General features: G+C 42.2%; 1 protein-coding gene across 1 annotated transcript; it reads left to right on the forward strand.

The window, feature by feature from the left end:
• Positions 1-253: 253 nt before the first annotated feature.
• Positions 254-18,935, forward strand: API5 (apoptosis inhibitor 5). The gene is made up of 14 exons (XM_074148684.1): positions 254-424; positions 5,575-5,736; positions 6,945-7,038; positions 8,090-8,155; positions 8,505-8,656; positions 9,802-10,008; positions 10,521-10,625; positions 11,309-11,398; positions 12,398-12,579; positions 12,795-12,888; positions 13,373-13,429; positions 14,704-14,780; positions 15,137-15,273; positions 16,727-18,935. Exons 1-14 carry the CDS (start codon positions 356-358, stop codon positions 16,804-16,806), a joined length of 1,572 nt encoding a protein of 523 aa, XP_074004785.1. The 5' UTR covers positions 254-355; the 3' UTR covers positions 16,807-18,935.
• Positions 18,936-20,024: the final 1,089 nt, after the last annotated feature.

Genomic DNA, 20,024 nt, shown 5'->3' on the forward strand with positions numbered 1-20,024 from the left:
CCAGGTACGAGCCTACACGCAGGAGCCGGGACACTCCTGTTTAGATTGAATTGCCGTTTAATATCACCTAAAGTCCATTGGTATACAACACATTTTGGGGGGGAGGGGAAATACCCACGCTCCACCACCACCACTACCCCCCCACAACCCCCCCGCCCTTTAACGCGGCCCGGCAGCTCCACCGCCAGCCGGCAGGGGGCGCTGCGCAGGCGCTAGTACACGGCCGCTCTAGGCCTTCCGCCTCGTTGGCGCTGACGGCGGCGGCCTGAGCGGTAGCGGCGGCCTGAACGGCGGCGGCGGCGTTAGTGGCGGCTTCGGTTGCAGCGGCGGCTTCTGCCCCTTCCCCCGCCGCACCATGCCCACCGTGGAGGAGCTCTACCGCAACTACGGGATCCTGGCGGACGCCACCGAGACGGCGGGCCAGGTGCGGCGTGGTTGCGGCCTGCGAGGCCTGGCTAGGCCTCGGGCTCGAGTAGCGCCGCCGCGGGGAGTTCCGGGCTGGGCGGGCTTGAGACGTCGAGGGGGGGTGTAGGGGGCGGCTGTGGGCGAGCGGAACGGCATGCTGCCGGAGGGGCTACTTGCCCCGGCGGACAAGCGGCTAGCCTCCGGGGCAGTTCTGGGTATAGGTTTCCTCACGACCTGGGGCGCGGGGGAGGCGGGAGGGGGTTGGGTAGAGATGAGCTTCACGCCTGCGGTTCTGCAAGGATGGAAGCAGCTTTCCCCGCTTTTGCAGCACTGTCTTCCTCCTCCCGTCTTGTCGGGACAGGAGCTCTCCTTTTAAATGTGGCGTCGCGGATATTAACTAGTTATTAGCCAGGGTCACATTGCTGTTTGCATGGGGGCGGGGAGTTTCACCTCGTGAATTCAGGCCTTAAGGAAGACATCGGTAGTCTTCACATCTGATACAGTTCCAGAGAGCTTTTCAAAGGCTTCCTTGATAAAGGGCTTGTTGGAGAAAGGTGAAGTCTGTTATGGTTTGAGAACTGCTTATAGTTTTGGTTTTTGTTTGGTTTTTTTCTTCCTTAAGGGAAGAATGGAAGGTCGATCCTCACGACTAAAGGAGATCTTTTTTTCTTGTAAAATACTGGCAAGATCTGCCGTTTGTTTATACCGTTACTGAATTAGTCAAAAAGAGAGGAGGGCTTAGTATATTAGCAGTACAAAATATTATGGTTAGTTATAGCTAGTTTTTTAATTGTATTAGGCTCTAATGTTACGACTGCTTGGCTACCTGAAAAAGCAGCAGATGCTTTTGGGGTTTTTTTGGTCATAGCATATGTAAGTAGTTGCACATACCTGTCAGTGGATTTTAAACTAGATACTACTGTGCAAGGTCATTTGGAAAGCTCTTTAAGAGCTTAATAAATAATATGGTCGTTGTTTAGGTTATATTTTTTTAAGTCAAGTCTGTTCAGTTTGCTTGTGTAATTAGGCGCTAGTGAAACAAAGCACCATTGCAGACAGTCCAACAAAAACATCATCTCAGAGTCAAGCAAAAAAATGCAATAAAAATGTTGGGAACTGTGCAGAGAGATGCAGAATAAACCAGTTGCTATTACTGTGCCATTTTGTACAAATATGTAGTCCCTCATCACTTTGACTAGTGTGTGAAGCTCTTGTAAGATAGGAAAGGCCATCTTAGGTAGAACAAACTCCAGCATAGTGAGGAAGTGCAGCCTGTGAGGGTAAGTGTAGAGTTATGATTCCTGATACACTCTCCCAGCTCTGCAGATACAGCTTTCAGCTTCCAGAGCCAGAGGTAGCGTCTTTGTAATTAGCATATCTTGCTAGATTGTTCTTCGAACTTTTCTGAGGTTTGTTTTTAACTGATTATATTTCTGGCATACAAACATTCTGTGGCAAGATGTTCCATTAATTCATTAACCTTTGTGAAGGCGTTATTTCCTTTGAACTTCTCATTTCATAATTTTATTTGATGTCTACAGTTTTTCTGTTCTGAAAGCCATGAGTAATTGTTCCTTATTCATCCGTTTTATCTCACTTATTACTTTATTATCTCTTAACAACCTTATGAACGTGATCTCTCACTGCACAGTCACCCTATCTCAAAAAAGAAATGTTGAACACGAGGAGAACAAGGGGACAACTAGAAGTAGGACATTAAGGGGAGTACTTTAAAGGACCAGAAGCGTTCAGCTTGTAAAAGAGTGTTTCAATTGAGAAAGGGGCTCAGGAGGAGCCTACCTCATGAGCAGAATGAAAGTGAGAAGTCGCAAAAAAGACATTAGGAAGCAGGCTTAAAATAAAGAGGAAGACAAACTTTTCTCCATAACACATTGTGAAACTTGTCACAGGGCATTATAGCGTATGAATGGGTTCAAGAACTAACCTAGAGAAATTATCACAGAATGATATGGTGTTGGAAGGGACCTCTGGAGATCATCCAGTCCAACCCCCTGCCAGAGCAGGTCCGTGCAGAGCAGGTTGCACAGGAATGTGTCCAGGTGGGGTTTGAATGTCTCCAGAGACTGAGACTCCACCACCTCTCTGGGCAGCCTCTTCCAGGGCTCTGCCACCCTCACAGGAAAGAAGTTCCTCCTCATGTTTAGATGGAACTTCCGATGTTCAAGTTTGTGCCCGTTTCCTCTTGTCCTGTCCCTGGGCACCACTGAAAACAGACTGGCCCCATCCTCCTGACACCCACCCTTTAAGTATTTAGAGGCATTGATCAGATCCTCATTGATCAGCCTCTCCTCGTAAGAGAGATGCTCCAGGCCCCTCATCATCTTTGTAGTCCTCTGTTGTACCCTCTCCAGCAGTTCCCTGTCCTTCTTGAACTGGGGAGCCCAGAACTGGTCCCAGGTCTCCAGATGGGGCCTCACCAGGGCAGAGCAGAGGGGGAGGATGACCTCCCTCAACCTGCTGGCCATGCTTTCTTGATGCACCCCAGGATGCCACTGGCCTTCTTGGCCACAAGGGCACATTGCTGGCTCATAGTCATCCTGTTGTCCACCAGGACTCCCAGGTCTTTTTCCTCAGAGGTGCTCTCCAGCAGGTCAGCCCCAGCCTGTACTGGTCCATGGGTTTATTCCTCCCCAGGTGCAGCACCCTACACTTGCCCTTGTTGAATTTCATCAGGTTCCTCTCTGCCCAACTCTCCAGCCTGTCCAGGTCTCGCTGGATGGCGGCACAGCCTTCTGGTGTGTCAGCCACCCCTCCCGGTTTTGTTTGATTAGCAAACTTGCTGAGGGTACGTTCCATCCCTTCATCCAGGTCATTGATGAATATATTGAAGAGGACTGGACCCAGTACTGACCCCTGGGGACACCACTAGTTATGGACCTCCAACCAGATTCTGCGCTATTAATCACAACCCTCTGAGCTCTCTCTTTCAGCTAGTTTTCAGTCCACCTCACTCTCCATTCTTCTAACCCACACTTCCTAAGCTTACCTATGAGGATGCTGTGGGAGACTGTGTCAGAAGCCTTGCTGAAGTCAAGGTAGACAACATCCACCACCCTTCCCTCGTCTATCCATTGAGTCATGCCATCATAGAAGGCTTTCAGGTTAGTCAGACGTGGCTTCCCCTTGGTGAATCCATGTTGACTACTTCTGATAGCTTTCTTTTCCCCCATATGCTTTGAGATGACACCCAGAACGAGCCATTCCATCATCTTTCCAGGGGGGAAATGAGGCTGACCAGTCCTGTAGTTTCTGTAGAAACTGTAGTTTCCCAGTCCTCCTTCTTGCCCTTTTTGAAGACTGGGATGACTTTGGCTTTCCTCCAGTCCTCGGGCACCTCACCTATTCTCCAGGACCTTTCAAACATGATGGAGAGCAGCCCAGCAATGACTTCTGCCAGCTCCCTCAGCACTCGCAGGTGCATCCCATTGGAACCCATGGACTTGCAGATATCCAGTTTATTTAACTGTTCTCTAACTTGATCTTCCTCCGCCAAGGGGAAGTCTTCCTTTGTCCAGACTTTCTCTGTTTCCTCCAAAAGTCTGCAGCTCCTGAGGGCTGGCCTGAGCAGTAAATTAATGGATGATTAGTCAATTGACAGTAATTAAAAATTAAGATCTGGATGCTTTCCCTGGCTCAGGAGGTTCCTGTGTTACAGATTGGGAGGAAATGTGGAAAACTGAAGGATCGCACTGCTTCTGCAGTTGCCTGCTTTTTTCTGGAGAATTCAGTGAAACCAGGTACAGGGTAAAACCCCTGCCAGAACTTCATTTTGCCTAAACAACAGGAGTAGTTAACATGCAATAACACAAATTAATGGAACACAAGCTATTCTATTTCTTTGCTGTACAAATGCTTTTTTAAATGCGTATTAAGTAATTTGTTCCACAAATAAAAAGTTGTTCTTAACGTGCGGTCTGAGAACCTGTGACTATAAATAATTATATATTTCATGGTTAGTTTGTGCTGGCTCATTCCTGCCTTTGCTGTTGAGTGCGCTGTGTTGGCACGGCTATGGAGCGTGCCGGATGGGGATGTGGATCAGCTGAAAAGCAACCATTATTTTGACCTGGTTATTTTTCTTCTGGATCGGTGTCCAAGTCTAGTTCAGAATGTGGCAACGTGGAGACCCATCAACAAGGTGTAGGGAGTGTTTAAGGAGCATTGGTGCTGAATGTTGGAATACAGCTTACAGAGAGGGAATTAATGCGGTGTAGTGCTTTGTAAATGAATATCTCTGTTTGCTCCGGGTGAACACTCCTGTGTGGAGTAGGGGTGATGATATATATGGCTCTGGGAAATTTAATGTAAATAAAGCAAAGTGTCCCATGCTGTTGATGTTGCTGTTCAAAGTAGGATAAGTTGTCTAAAGCATTCTTTTCACAACCATGAGGAATTAATGGTGGAAGGTTCTGATTTCTGCTAGCGTCCTAATAATGCTGACTTTTATTTTGCAACCACATAGCTAACCACAACGAAGACTTCCATTTGTTCTAAAGTTTCAGTTCTGCAGGCGCAATATCAGAAACGCCTATGTGATTCTAGTTGGAGCAGCTAGAGAATATTCTACTCAAGTGCTGAAGTGTTTATTTCTATATTTTAACTGGATATTTCTTTTTTTTTTTTTTTTTTGGATCTAGTCTCTGTTAACAAACTATGTTTTATCTCGGATTAAGTTAACCACTTGAATAGATGCCAAAGATGCTTTAGTGCAATATATATTATATTATACATTCATGATCCGTTCCAGTGGCACAGTTGTTGGGAGAGGTGATCTCTACTTGAGAGACAATAAACGAGCAGACAGAAGGCAGAACCTCCTTCAAAACCTGCCCAAGCTGAGTGAAGGTGATCAGGGAATTCCTTGAGTCTGCGCTGATCTAATCACAAGTGGTGTGCAAAAGCTGTTAGCCTTAGGGCTGGCAGTTTGAACAGTAAGTGCTTGAACAGACAGAGGAACCGGAATAACAGTAAAAACCAGTCAACAGAGGCGAATTTTACTAAATTGACATGGTTATATTGGTCTTTATTTTTTCGTATAATATAGTTCACTTAAATAGCTGAAGTGAACGGGAGAGAAAAAATCCTCACTTTGTCTTGAGAATATCCCAAGATTTTTTCTGTTTATGCATTCTGGTTTTCTTCTTTCAGCATAAGGATGCATACCAGGCGATCTTGGATGGTGTGAAAGGAGATGCCAAGGAGAAGAGACTTGCAGCCCAGTTCATTCCCAAATTCTTCAAGCATTTTCCTGAGCTGGCCGACTCCGCTATCAATGCCCAGTTGGACCTCTGCGAGGATGAAGATGTTTCTGTAAGAATAAGAACCTTGTAGCAAGTTGATAAGTTGAATTTATATTCCGTTATTCTTTTCTTCTTTTCATTTTTATAGGCTATGTCTTTTGGGAGGGAGGGTTGGTCTTTGGAAAACTTAGGAATACTTAGTTGTATTCCTGCAACGGAAGAAGCTATTGTGCGATGGTGTGGGAAGATACATCAGTTTTCATTTGTCTTTTTCATTCCCGTCGTTGATCAAAGGAATAGCTCTATAGAGAGAAACTTAAGATACAGCTTATTTGAATATCTATTACATTTTTTCCCCTTTTAAAAAGCACTTTTTTGTAATGGATTCTAATAAATTGTGCTGTGAGGCAAGAAAATTTTGGTCGCACCTGAGCACCATGTGGATGGGATTCTGAACGTATTATTCTTGCAGAAGCCTTGAGATGCTTCTGTGGTGGTGGTAGAAGCTGTACCTGGGAAGCATCTTTGGATATCCCATTTTAAATCGTTTGGGCAGATCATTCAAGGACTTGTGTCCGTGCTGGGAAACAAAACGTAGAGGTTATCTCTGCTGAATACATACCTGTAAAACTATCCTTCCTGTTAGCAAATCAGACTCTATCATAACACAGATTCCAACCCTTTGTTTTGGTGATCAAATGAATGATTTTGCGAACAGAGGTGCTCTTTGAATTTTTTTTTTTCTCCAGTACTGCTTAGATCTAAGAAAAATATATTATTTTCTTCATAAATACATCATAAAAGTTTCATAGCGAATATAAAGTTTGGACTGCTAGGAAAGTCTGAAACTTGACCATCGCTTTCCAAGTATGATACTCATATTAAAAGAATATGTTGTCTTTTTCTCAGATTAGGCTAATTTCTCTGCCAAACCTTGGTAGTTGAATTGCCTGTTGTTTTTTCACAGAATCACAGAATGATTTGGGGTCAGAAGGGACCTCTGGAGATCATCCAGTCCAACCCCCTGCCAGAGCAGGTCCACCCAGAGCAGGTTGCACAGGAACGTGTCCAGGCAGGGTTTGAATGTCTCCAGAGACGGAGACTCCACCATCTCCCTGGGCAGCCTGTTTCAGGGCTCTGCCACCCTCAAAGTAAAGAAGTTGCTCCTCATGTTTAGATGAAACTTCTTATGTACAAGTTTGTTTTTTGTTGGTTTTTTTTTTTTTTGTAATTGCTTTAACTTTTTATATTTTTCTTTTATTTCCACATTTCTGACAGATCCGGCGACAAGCAATCAAGGAATTGCCTCAGTTTGCCACCGGAGACAATCTTCCTCGAGTAGCAGACATACTGACCCAGCTGCTACAGTCAGGTAAGAGACACTGGTAGTTTTCCTGCCTGATCTCCTCATGGCACACCTGAAAACGTATCCAATTTTGTTCTGTAAAACGTTTTCTGTTGATTCATAGTTTGTTACTAAGCAGTCTGTCCTGGTGCCATTCATGTCCTGCTTCTGCTCTTTCTCCCCTCCCCTTTAATATTTGCTGTACAGTTATGCTGCTCCTTCTGCTGAAAGATTGCTAATTATCCTAATCTAAACTGAAAATCTTTCTTTTAAATATGACAGGGTTTTTTTTTTTTTTTTCATTCAAGTTCTCTGTAGAAAAAGGAGGGGGGTGTCAAAACCAAAAAAAACCCTGTTATGAACAGCAGCAAATTGCATTCTGAAAAGAGCTATTTGATTTCTCATTCAGGTACTCGGGGAATTTAAAAAATCCTGAAGGCGTTTTCCTCCATACAGTATGATTTTGGTACAAAATATTTAATTCAGAATTTAATATACAATATAACTTACCAACATCAAAAAAAAAATAGAGTGCTAAATATTAGATGTTCAAATTTGTATTAAAAATGTATGATTAAGTCTTTAGGCTTCTCAGAAGAGACTGTTTTTTATTTGAAAAAATAAAAACTTACACATTTCTCCGTTTAATTCAAGAGAGAAATTTTCTCCTACCTAGAAGTACCGTGGATTACTTAAGAGTTTATAACTACTTATTTTACCTTAATTTAGTAAAGGTTGACTTGTTTTTTCAGCTGTTCCTTAAAATGACTAGATGTATTGATTAATAACTTCCCTTCGAGTTTTCAGTCCTATCAAGTTAGGAATGTTAGAAGTTTTGGCAGGGAGGCTGAAGGAGCAAATAGCTTTTTGTTTTGCTTCCAGCTTCCATAATCATGGCTTTCTACTTTCCTCAGTCTAGTAGTCATTAAAAAATCTGAGTTCTGTTGTTCAGAACTAAATGCTGAGGATGGACTACTTCTTGTGTGATATCAGAAATCTTTCTTTGTTATTTCTGCTCTTATGTTTGCTTTTCAAGGGTATGCATATCAAGTTTTTTTTGGTTTTTTTCTGTCTTCAGATGATTCTGCAGAATTCAATTTGGTGAACAACGCTTTGCTCAGTATATTTAAGATGGATGCTAAAGGTAAAGGACACATTTTTCTTTAAATGTCTTTTATTGATACTTCCCAGTCTCTGAGAACAGGACTCGGTTTCGTACAATGCAAAAATTAGAGCCGCACACTCATTGTTTGGTTTTACAAATGATACTGAACTTCTCAATAATGGTGGATCTGAATTGTACAGAATAATAAAAGAATGTGGGTTCTTATGTCAAGCTACGTAGAAATTGTGGGTTTTCTAAGAAGTTAGTATAGCAGTTATTTTAAAACGCGTCATGGAGTCTTACAGGAGGAAACGTCTGTCTTTTGTGTAGAAGGTTCAGCTTTTAACTTCTAAAAGAATTTGCGTTACTTGGTTTATTCTCCATTCAGGGACTTTGGGAGGCTTATTCAGTCAAATTCTTCAGGGAGAGGATATTGTGAGAGAGAGAGCCATCAAGTTCCTCTCCACAAAACTGAAAACGCTGCCTGAGGAGGTGATGACAAAGGAGGTAGAAGAGTTCATATTGACTGAATCGAAGAAGGTGAGTGTCTTATTTCATTATAAGCCTAAGTATTATTTAAATCATCCCTTATCACTGCCGATGCTTCGGAGGTCTGTTTGTTTAAACCACACGTAGAGCTAAGCATTGTACAAATGTGGTCGTCTTGTTATCCTGTTCTGCTATGATCCAGACTTGGCAGCATTTGTTTTTGTGGGAATGTTAAAATAATGCTGGGCTGCTCTCATTTTGTAAGAGTGACTTTTATTAGAGCCGTAGTATCATTCACATTGGAAAGGGACTTTGGGAGATCAATCCCTCAGTGAATCACACTCAGCTGAGTTCAGATCAGATTTCTTGGTACTTTGTCCAATTGGGTTTGGAAAATCTCTAAGGATGGAGATTTCCCATACTTTCTGGGCAACCAGCCTCAATGTTTAATTGTCCTCAACGTGATTATTTTATTTTTTTTCCCTTTATCCAGTTGGAACTTCCTGTTTCAGTTTTTTATCATTGTCTCATTCTCACCCTGTCCACCTCAGGAAAGAACCTGGCTCCTGCTCTTGGCGATTTGCTCTTCTTCTCTAATTGGAAGATCAGTGTTAGGTTGCCTCACCCCCTTATGAGTTTTTGCCTTTAGGTTGGAAAAAAAAAAACAGTTTCCTTAGGTTCTCCTCACAGGTCATGTTCTCTAGACACTGATGACCTTGGTGGCCAAGCTTTTTAAAGCTTGTCAACGACTTCGTCTTACAGGAGGGCCCGACACTAGGTGCGGTGTATGTGGAGATGCAGGGAAGTTAGTTCAGCCCAGGTGCAGGACTTTGAGTTTGCTTTGTTGAAATTTCATGAGATTCCTGTGCATTCCCCATGCTGAGGAAAATACAAAAATATTAAAACAACCAGTTCATTTAACATTTATTCTGCTTGAAGCATACGATTTTGTTAGATAAGAAATTTGTTTTAAGGTTAGAGTTCAAGAAAAATTCTGTTTTCTATGCACAACTTGATGGCAGTTACTTTAATTTGGAGGTGCGTATATGCTGTGTATTTTCATGTGTTCCTTTAAAATTGGGGTTTTTTTAATAAATAGAAGCTAAATATTTGCATACTTTTTCAAATCAAGTAAGTTTGACTTGGAGGTTTGCAAACTCTCACCATGGAAATGTGTTTTCTGGTGTTCTGTTCAGGTGCTGGAAGATGTGACAGGCGAGGAATTTGTTCTATTCATGAAAATATTGTCTGGATTAAAAAGCTTACAGACAGTAAGTGGGAGGCAACAACTGGTGGAGCTGGTGGCTGAACAAGCTGACCTGGAACAAACGTTCAATCCATCCGATCCGGATTGTGTGGACAGACTTCTCCAGTGTACTCGGCAGGCAGTGCCGCTCTTCTCGGTACGCATTGATTTGCTTTGCATGAGGAATATCGTGGAAAATTAACGGTTGTAGCTTCTCTTTGGCGTTTTCAGTGATGATGTTAGCAGGACAGCATATCAGTGGTTCTCCACCTTCAGCTTCTGATGTATTAAAATGTTGGAAAACATCCTTAAAGCCTCCAAATACAAAAAGCTTTTGTGTTATTCTCTGCTCGTCGACATTTAAGATGTTACAGTGAATTTTGACGAGACTCTCACATTAGGTTCATACATGTATGGGTTTGATTATTTCAAGTCTAGGGCCAGGGCATTTCAGCATTTAAAAGCCTATTCGTGGGTTCCAGGCGATCTTTTTCAGTCCCTGTTGCAGATCCGTCTGAGTTTAAGCTACCTGGAAGGGTCTCTGTGTGTTAGGAGTTAGAAGGGAAGTTTAATAAAGCTATATAACAGTGGCAGAGTGATGGGGGGAAAAACATTTAATTCCTTCAAAGTCAAAGAGTAACCTGAATAATGTGTGGGGTTTTTTTGTAGAAAAATGTTCATTCCACAAAATTTGTTACTTACTTCTGCGAGCATGTTCTGCCAAACCTCAGTGCTTTGACTACTCCAGTGGAGGGTCTTGATATCCAGTTAGAGGTAAGCAAAAGCTAAAATATCTTTCCAATCGTAAAAAATAAGCATCTTAGGCAAAGACAGCAAGTTTTAAAATTACAAACTCCTTTCTTAAGTGGTTTTCGGTTCTTGGCTTGGAAGAAAACTAGCTACACTAGGAAAAAAAATGTTTGCTGTATTGAGGCATGACTGAGCATTGTCTTTTAAAGCATGTGTCATTTGTCCCAAGCTTTTGAGGCAAGGCTAGAATTAGCAGATCACTGTAATAATTTTTATATCCCTGTCAATTTTTTTAAGCACATAGCATTTACTGAAATGATTGTTGCACGGCTTGTGCTAATTTAGCTTCCTAAGGGAGCGGCTTGATGTCTGTGATTTTTACTTACGCTAATCAGTACTGCAGCTTCAGTTAGATCTCTGAGAGTCTCACTTTGAAGGCAAGCCGTGCTGCAGGTGTGGGAGATGAAGTTCTGTTTACTTGTTGACTAATTACGCTTGTTGGGATTAGGCATGCAAACCTGTGTTTCTGAGGACGTGAAAAACCGACTAGGCGTGTTCCTCCTTGTATGCTTTCCTGATGTTTGGGAGGGATTTAATTGTAATAGCTGACCTCTACTTGCCAGCCATAGTGATGTGATAATCGCTTTTAGGTTGAAAGTTAAGTCTTTGTACTTAGCACGCAAGTCTCTGTCTATCCTTATATGTAGGTTTTGAAGCTTCTTGCCGAAATGAGTTCGTTTTGTGGCGATATGGAAAAGCTTGAATCAAATTTGAAGAAGCTGTTTGATAAATTACTGGTAAGATTAATTCAGTTTTTACTCATTATAAAAAAAAAAAAGGACTTTAAAAACCAATTTTCATCAAAACAAGTTATTTTTGTCTGTTAGAATCATAGAATGGTTCGGGTTGGAAGGAACTTTAAAGATCATCCAGTTCCAACCCCTTGCCCTGGGCAGGGACACCTCCCACCAGACCAGATTGCTCAAAGCCCCGTCCAGCCTGGCCTTGATCCCCTCCAGGGATGGGGCAGCCACAGCTTCTCTGGGCAACCTGGGCCAGGGTCTCACCACCCTCACAGCAAAGAATTTCTTTCTAGTATCTATTCTAAATCTTCCCTCTTTCAGTTTAAAACCCTTCCCCCTCGTCCTGTGGCTCCCCTCCCTGATCAAGAGTCCCTCCCCAACTCTCCTGGAGCCCCTTTAGGGACTGGAAGGGGCTCTGAGGTCTCCCTGGAGACTTCTCTTCTCCAGGCTGAACAACCTCAACTCTCTCAGCCTGTCCTCACAGCAGAGGGGCTCCAGCCCTCAGAGCACCTATTAATCTATTTATCCTTTTTCTGAAGTGGCTATTTCAAAGATACCTCTGTGATGGAAAGTCAAACATAATTTTGCAACTCAAAGACTTTGTAAAAATAGAGAGCTGTTACCTGCCTAACGCTTTTAATGCAGCAAACTCATGTGGTTTTGTTCTTTTTAAATTTTATAGTCATGAGAGACTCACATTAATCTTGTTGAAGGCTGTGTCTGCACTGACAATTTTAAGCAAGTTCAGTGCTTTTTCAGAAGCAGCGGTGGCAGCTGTAGCAGCACAACCATAATATTTCCTCTGAGGCAGAGGTATCAAGTCATGTAAGTGTAGGAGAACCGCCTGCCCCAGCAACAGTTCATCACGTTAGTGTGGGGATTGGGGATACTTCTTAGACTGTCAGCATAAATAAACCCTCCGGTTCAAACGCTGCAAAAGAACAGTCAGTCTGCATAAATGTGTCTCATTTGTTTTTCCTTTCTGTTCGTTAGGAGTATATGCCCCTTCCTCCAGAGGAAGCAGAGAACGGGGAAAATGCTGGCAATGAAGAGCCCAAGTTGCAATTCAGTTACGTGGAGTGTTTATTGTACAGCTTCCATCAGCTGGGTCGGAAACTCCCAGACTTCCTCACAGCCAAGCTGAATGCAGAGAAATTGAAAGACTTTAAAATCAGGTAATCATTTAGAGACAAGTGTTAGAGTTCTGTTAGAAAGTGTGAATTATTATTGTCTGGATGCTAAAGAAGAACAAATCAGATGGATAGAAGTTTATTTCGAGCATTTTTCTTAAGGGGGGGGGGGGAAGAAGATTACAGCTTTCACTTTGCTTACACTTCTATTTTATGGGAATACATAAAATTTATTAACACATTGCTTTTAAATTTTTTAGGCTACAGTATTTTGCTCGAGGGCTGCAGGTGTATATTCGACAGCTTCGTCTAGCACTTCAAGGAAAAACAGGAGAAGCCTTGAAAACAGAGGAGGTAAGGATTGTTCAGGAATTCTGATCTTTCTAATTCCCAAAATAATCATTGGAACGCGTTAGCAGGCTGCAGCCTTGTTGGAAGCACACGATTTGAGTGAAAAATACATCTATTGCAGCTGCATCTTACCTGATGCTGCATTTTGCAAGCTAAGATGATCTTTACTGTTGGCTGCTCTCTGCATCCAGATGTATTTGGTGTGACTATGCTCGGTGTTTTATTTGGAAGGGGAAATTTTCCTATATTGGGGGGCAAAACAATTTTAGGGGGAGGTACACTGGAACATTAAAAGCAACTAGTTAGCATAAAACTGCAATAAGCCTAAAATAGCTGTAAGGAAAGCTCAGAAGTGGGCACAGTTATTATTGCTATAGCAATTCACTAGGAAGAGCAATCAATTTAATGTTACAGCTTCGTCAAATGCAGTTGGCATAATTTAAAGCTACTAGAATAGGTGTTCAGTGGTGTTTCTTTTTTATTGCAGAACAAGATTAAAGTGGTTGCCTTGAAAATAACCAATAACATTAATGTTTTAATCAAGGTAAGTCCTCACATGATGAAGGAGTAAACTCACACAGTAGAGTAACCTGTGCAGAAGGAAGGAATAGATTAGAACTGAGCTGTATTGTGTTATTTAGTCAGTGTTAGCTCAGGGTTGCTGCCAGCTTTACTGTTTCTTTATGCCAGCTGCTTAGCCTTTGCTGTGGCTGCTGGTGGGATAAGGTGTCCAGGCCCTTTTTGTGCAGCACTACTTCCCCACAAGATAAAAAGACCTTACTTTAGGGATCTCTGGTTTCTGGACAAGGCTTTTTCCTTATCATTTCCCTTTCCTGCAGTGGCAGGGAGGGTTAAAGAACAGTTTGAAGAGGTGCAAGGATATGTAAAGGAGGGAGGAGGAAAAGCAAGCTACTATACAGAACTTTTTTTCTCCAAAGAGTCTAGGAGAGATGGGCTGCAGAGAAAGACTACCATCCAGAGTTTCTTCTAACCACCTTTTCCTCTCTTCCCTCACTTCTCATCTCTTACCCTCAATCACCATGAGAAACCAAAAAATTTGACACGGTATTGAGACGCCTATCTTTTCCCATCATAGCAGGGATATCAGATGTCTCCCTGCAGGAGCCATTTTAGTTCATTATAAGATGCTTAACGTGCATAGAGGGAGAGAAAACATATTATGTCAGTATAAGACACTATTCTGTTAATATAAATCTCATTTGAATTTCCTAGTAAAGTGTATGGGCTGTGGCAGCCAGATAAGGCACTTAAAATCATAGAATGGTTTGGGTTGGAAGGGACCTTAAAGATCATCCAGTTCCAACCCCCTGCCCTGGGCAGGGACACCTCCCACCAGCCCAGGTTGCTCAAAGCCCCATCCAGCCTGGCCTTGAACCCCTCCAGGGATGGGGCATCCACAGCTTCTCCAGGCAACCTGGGCCAGGGTCTCACCACCCTCACAGCAAAGAATTTCTTTCTAGTATCTCATGTAAATCTCCCTTCTTTCAGTTTAAAACTGTTACTGCTCATCCTGTGGCTCCACTCCCTGATCAAGAGTCCCTGGAGCCCCTTTAGATACTGGAAGGGGCTCTAAGGTCTCCCCAGAGCCTTCTCTTCTCCAGGCGGAATATCCCCAACTCTCTCAGCCTGTCCTCGTCAGCTACTGCTGCCTTCTCCCTCTGCCATGGGCCTTTAAAAAGGATTTAAAATTGTTGGAAAGTAACTATTGCTCTGGAGTCTCAGTAGCTAGCTAAAATTTTGAAGTGCAGTTGACGTGAGTTTAACTGTAGAACAAACTGTCTGATTTTGCCTCCACAGGATCTCTTCCACATTCCTCCTTCTTATAAAAGTACAGTTACGCTGTCCTGGAAACCAGTACAGAAGGCAGACGCAAGGTAAGAGTTTTTCATTAAAAAAAAACAAAATGGCGGTGTTAATTTTTGTTATTGACAAAATAAAGATCCCAAGCTGTGCGTATATAATATACACAGCACAGGAGTTAAGTTTCACAACCAAAAATAACACTCATCCTGGAAGGAATGAAGGCTGTGGAGTGATAGTCTTAATCTTGCTTTAGGTATACAATAGACTGAATCAACTGGAGACGAGTTTACTTCCTCTTTTGAAGTATTTATTCAGGGCATCTTCATTAGCTGCTGGTAGCTTCCAGCAGTTAACCTTAGGCTGAGCTGCTATTTCTGTACTTGTCACCACAGGGGTGTAATGATCTGTTTTTGTTTTCTTCTGCCAGTCAAAAAAGAGCAAGTGAAGATACAACCTCAAGTTCACCCCCAAAGAAGGCTTCGGCAGGACCAAAAAGGGATGCCAGGCAAATATATAACCCTCCCAGTGGAAAATACAGCAGTAACCTGGGTAGTTTTTCCTATGGTAAGTTAGGCAGCATGGAAAATCTTTGTCCCATCTTGGAGGAACAAACAAATTAAGCCAATTTACTATCACATTCTCAGAAGATCAAATCGTACTGTCACCAATTTGTATGTCTAATGGTCTCTGTGTAGCTGTTCATCTGTTACAGTGTTTGAGTGTTACCAGCCTATAAACTATATGTCATTTGCAAGTCCGTTTTAGTAGTGTTTTAATATATAGAGTTAGTAATTGAACCATTGTGTTTTCTGTTATGACCCGCAGTGCTTGCACCCCACATTTCCCATTGGAGAGATCAGTTTCTGCTTGTCGCTCTTTCTCGTTAGTGAGATGCCTCTCATCAGCTTTTGAAGGAGAATGAGTTTGATGTATTTTTAAACAAATCAAATGAAACTTTAACAAAATATTTTGTGGGGTGTTTTATGCTGTAATCAGATTTGTCCTTAAAAAAGGGAAAGGAAATGTTTTCTACCATTTGGTGTCTGTCTCTATGATTTTTAATTGGATATAGTTAACGTACAGTAAAGGACTACAAAGATGATGGGGGGACTAGAACATCTCTCTGATGAGGAAAGGCTGAGGGACTTGGGTCTGTTTAGTCTGGAGAAGAGAAGACTGAGGGGAGATCTCATCAACGCCTATAAATACTTAAAGGGTGGGTGTCAGGAAGATGGGGCTGGTCTTTTTTCAGTGGTGCCCAGGGACAGGACAAGAGGTGACAGGCACAAACTTCAACATAGGAAGTTCCATCTAAACATGAGGAGGAACTTCTTTCCTGTGAGGGTGGCAGAGCCCTGGAAGAGGCTTCCCAGAGAGGTGGTGGAGTCTCCGTCTCTGGAGACATTCCAAACCCGCCTGGACACGTTCCTGTGCGACCTGCTCTGGCAGGGGGTTGGACTGGATGATCTCCAGAGGTCCCTTCCAACCCCATATCATTCTGTGATAGTTAAGATACCAGCCCAGTAAAAATACTTAAGTATGCTGGTGATAACTTCTTGTTAAGGATAGAAAAGGGCAGATAAATTGGCAAAGTTGTGGTTTCCTACCATTTTATAAAATCACTAGGAGCAGGTCAGACAAACCCCTCAAGATGGCCATGGTGTTATTGGACAAAAGGATGAGCTAGGCAGCCTAATGAAGTCCTTTACGGGCCAGTTTTCAATTCTGTGATAACAGATTGCCCCAAATATAGTTCTAAAATAATGGGACAGTTATGTATCGTAGTATTAGTATGCAGAAAGACTACATTTAGTTTCAAGAGGCTAGTTCTCACCTCCTTTTACAGTTGGTAGTCTCGGTTGCCCATCAGAGTGTAACTCTGAGATCTCATGGTATATAAGCAGGAGTAGCCTCAGACACTTCAGTCAGCCTTCAATACCTCCAGTTTTATTGCTATTTAATTTCAACCTGTATCCAGCATAAAATCTGTATGGAAAGTTTTGACTTTTTATTTCAGAGCAAAGAGGTGGTTTCCGGGGTGGACGAGGAAGAGGCTGGGGAGGACGTGGTAATCGTAGCCGAGGAAGAATCTACTGAGCAAACCACTAAATCTGCCGTGGCCCTGAAGGGCGAAAGTGAGTGTGCTACTCAGCAAGTTTGCTTGGAGTATCGTTTCCTTTGAGGACTGCCTTCCACTAAGACTGACTTAAATGTTCTTTATACCTTTGTATGTATGATCTACTTTTCTAACGGACTACAACTTGTCCATAGTGAAACTACAACTGTATTTTTGGATGCTTACAGTCAGCAGTTTTGGGTTCTTATTTTTGAAGTGTCTTCAGGATTTATTCAAAAATGGAAAAGAGCGTAGATGTTTTATCAAAAGCTACATCTTGACAGTTTGTATATTAACCTAAAAATCAGCTACTGCGTAACTAAAACTATATAATTGAGTTCATGTATTAAGTAATGGACAGGAAAGGCATGACAACAAGAGATACGTGTCAGATAAGGCTTAGCAGCTGAAGTAATCCTTTCCTCATCTGTAACCATATTTTGCAATATGTGGAGAAGAGTACCATTGATAAATTTGCTTTGATTTACTTTTTTTAAAATGGACTTGAATGAGATAACATGCTGGTTTTTTTAAAGTTTGCAACACGGATGGGAATTTATTTTGCTTGTAGCATGACGCAGTCCTTTCACTTAGAGATGTGAAGAATGTGGTGCTCCTTGGTTTGCACATCTTACTCTTCTCCGTGCATTGTAATGCAGAAGTGACGTTTTTTGCAAATGAATTTTTAATGTTTAATATGAATATGTGCATATAGCTATGCCATGAAATTTCAGTAAATGAACAGGAAAAACAAAACAGTAAATGACTAGAATTATTCCAGGAATGGGTAAAGACTGATGCAGTGATTAGGCTTCATAGGCTGGAGCTGGACCGTCGCAGTACCTGGCTCTTTCCTATGTTTTGCAGATTTCTGGATTAGTTGGCACTTGAGGGTTGTTTGTTTTTTTTCTTTTGTTCTGTGATTATTTTTTGGGTTGTTTTGTTTTTTTTTTACCAATACAGTTGCATTTAAAAATATATAAATAAAATTGTATTTTGTGTAACATTGAAAAATACCAGCTATGTAGTTCAATTCAGGTGGAAAAGGTAACAATTCCATGCTATTTTTTTCCATAGCAACTTGGGATTCTTATTTACTGGTGTACACCCAGAAAATACAATGTAAGAGCACAATGCTGCTTTTTTTTTTTTTGTTTTTTATTCTCACCAATCAAAATTTTTACTTCTCAGGTCATTCAACATTGTAAAGGAATTAGTAAAAAGAAGTCAGGACAGAGGAAAAGAATTTTAATAAGTGTTCCAGGGCGTGTTGATGTAAAATAGTTTAGGCTTTAGATGAATGAAGATTATTTCTTATCCTCTTTTTTTTTTTTTTTTTTTTCTTCTTTGTCCAGCTATTTGATACCCACAGACAGACAAATGCTTGACAGTGATGTTTCCCCACCTAGCTCAGTTTGTATCTGCTTGTGAATCTGCCTCGGGTGTCTTCATTTCAAAGAATTTAACATTCTTTGATATTTATCACTACCCTCAGAAAGTCATAATACTGAAACTATGTCAAAGTTAGAGACGTTGTTAATGCTAAATTAGAAATCTATTTTTGCATAACTCTGGGGCAGTAGGCAGCAAACTTTGGACATTCCAGGACACGTGAGCTGACTTTGTATTTCTGATTACATACCAGCTGCTAAACTCGGATTTGTCACCAAAACCAACAAACTTGGCGAAGATCTTTCAAGGACAAATTCATGAGATCAAAATGTCACTCTGAAAACAGGGTAATAAGCTTCCACTGGCGGGAAAAATAATAGATGTTTTGCACTAGTGGCTATAATTTGTGTTTTGAGGGTATTTAAAAATGTAATCTCAAAGCCTAAACATAGCTTGTATTTAGACTAATAACTAGGTACTAGCAGCTTATTTTCTCACTGAATTTTGAGTGAGTTTTCTTTACAGGACTCCTGTTTTTCAGAGGTGATGTGCAAAGTTCTTGTGGCCTCAGAGGTAGTTAGATTTCCCCACCCACCCACAGTTTCATATTTAATTTTAACGCAGTGAGTTCTTGTGGAGACACCTGTTTGCCATGTTGCTGAATTGTAAATGTTCCCTTACGCTTTTGGAATAAATTCATTTTGTAATTTTGTTTGGCTCATTGTTTCACAGTTACTCTGCAACATTTTGTGTTTGCTTAGTAAAAAAGGTACTGTGATACCTTTTTGGTTTAGTGATTTACTCCTTAGATTGCTATAGATGTACCGAGCTGTTTGCCACTAGCAAATAGATCTTAGCAAGGCTGCACTAGCTGTTTCAACTTCTAAATGCAAAATCTTGGATAGGAATTGAAATATTCAGCAACAGCCATGTCACACATCTTATTTGGGAATCATCGTGTGTAAAGGAGTCCTTCATTGTCTTCTTCAAACTCCTAGATGTTGACAGTGCAATAAAATTTGTCCAATGGTAGAGCAAGAGTGGCTTGGAGCAGCAGCTGGGGTTGGTTTTTTTTTTTGGTGAAATTTCTCATAAGCCTGATGGAAAAACTCTGGCAGCAGTAAGGAACTGTCATACTTGTTGGGGAATCTGTTCTCTGTCCTGAGTGAAACTGAATCCCTTGCATTAGTTTAACCACTATGACACCACTTGTAAACTTTTTTTTTTTTTTTGTTCTCTTGTTTCTATTTAATGGGTTTGAGTCACAGGCAAAATTTTACTGTGTAACAGGCTCTGGGAACCGTGGTGTCCCCAAGAAGCCCAACTGTTACGGTTTGCTTGCAAACTTCAGAAAGGTACAAACTTTGGTCTGTTTGATTTGGCAGCTTTTAGACCTTGCTCAGGACTTGGGGAAACGGGCTCCCGCTGCTGGGTTGGTATTTACCATTAACTGGAATAGGAACGGAAAAGTTTAGCTTTTTCCATGTCGCCGACAAGCATCGGAAGGAAAAAGGGGCTCTATACCTTCAACCGGCTCCTCAGTTCCCTGCCTGAAGCGCTCAGAGAACCCGACTGGGCTTCCTGGGCCGGGCGAGGTGCCTGTGGGGCAGCCGATAGGCGGTGGCCGCGGCACCTCCGGCCTCCTTCGCCTTGTGGCTGTCGCAGGGCGGGGCGGGCTGCCGGCGCCGTCTCTTGGTAGCCACCCGGGGCCACCCGGTTTGCGGGCGGGGAAGCCGGAGCCGCCCCAGGGCCTGTCCCTACCCCGTTCCCTCCGAGGGGCGGCACCGCCCCACTCGGGCCTCCCCCT

Source organism: Numenius arquata, chromosome 6, assembly GCF_964106895.1.
Source record: "Numenius arquata chromosome 6, bNumArq3.hap1.1, whole genome shotgun sequence".
NCBI lineage: Eukaryota > Metazoa > Chordata > Aves > Charadriiformes > Scolopacidae > Numenius > Numenius arquata.

Excerpts from the sequence above, each read along its gene's own strand:
- API5 (XM_074148684.1), top strand. The coding sequence starts at position 356 with ATGCCCACCGTGGAGGAGCTCTACCGCAACTACGGGATCCTGGCGGAC. Across the intron at positions 5,737-6,944 it reads GCGAGGATGAAGATGTTTCT|ATCCGGCGACAAGCAATCAA; the intron begins GTAAGAATAAGA and ends CATTTCTGACAG. Across the intron at positions 12,889-13,372 it reads AAGCCTTGAAAACAGAGGAG|AACAAGATTAAAGTGGTTGC; the intron begins GTAAGGATTGTT and ends TTTTTATTGCAG.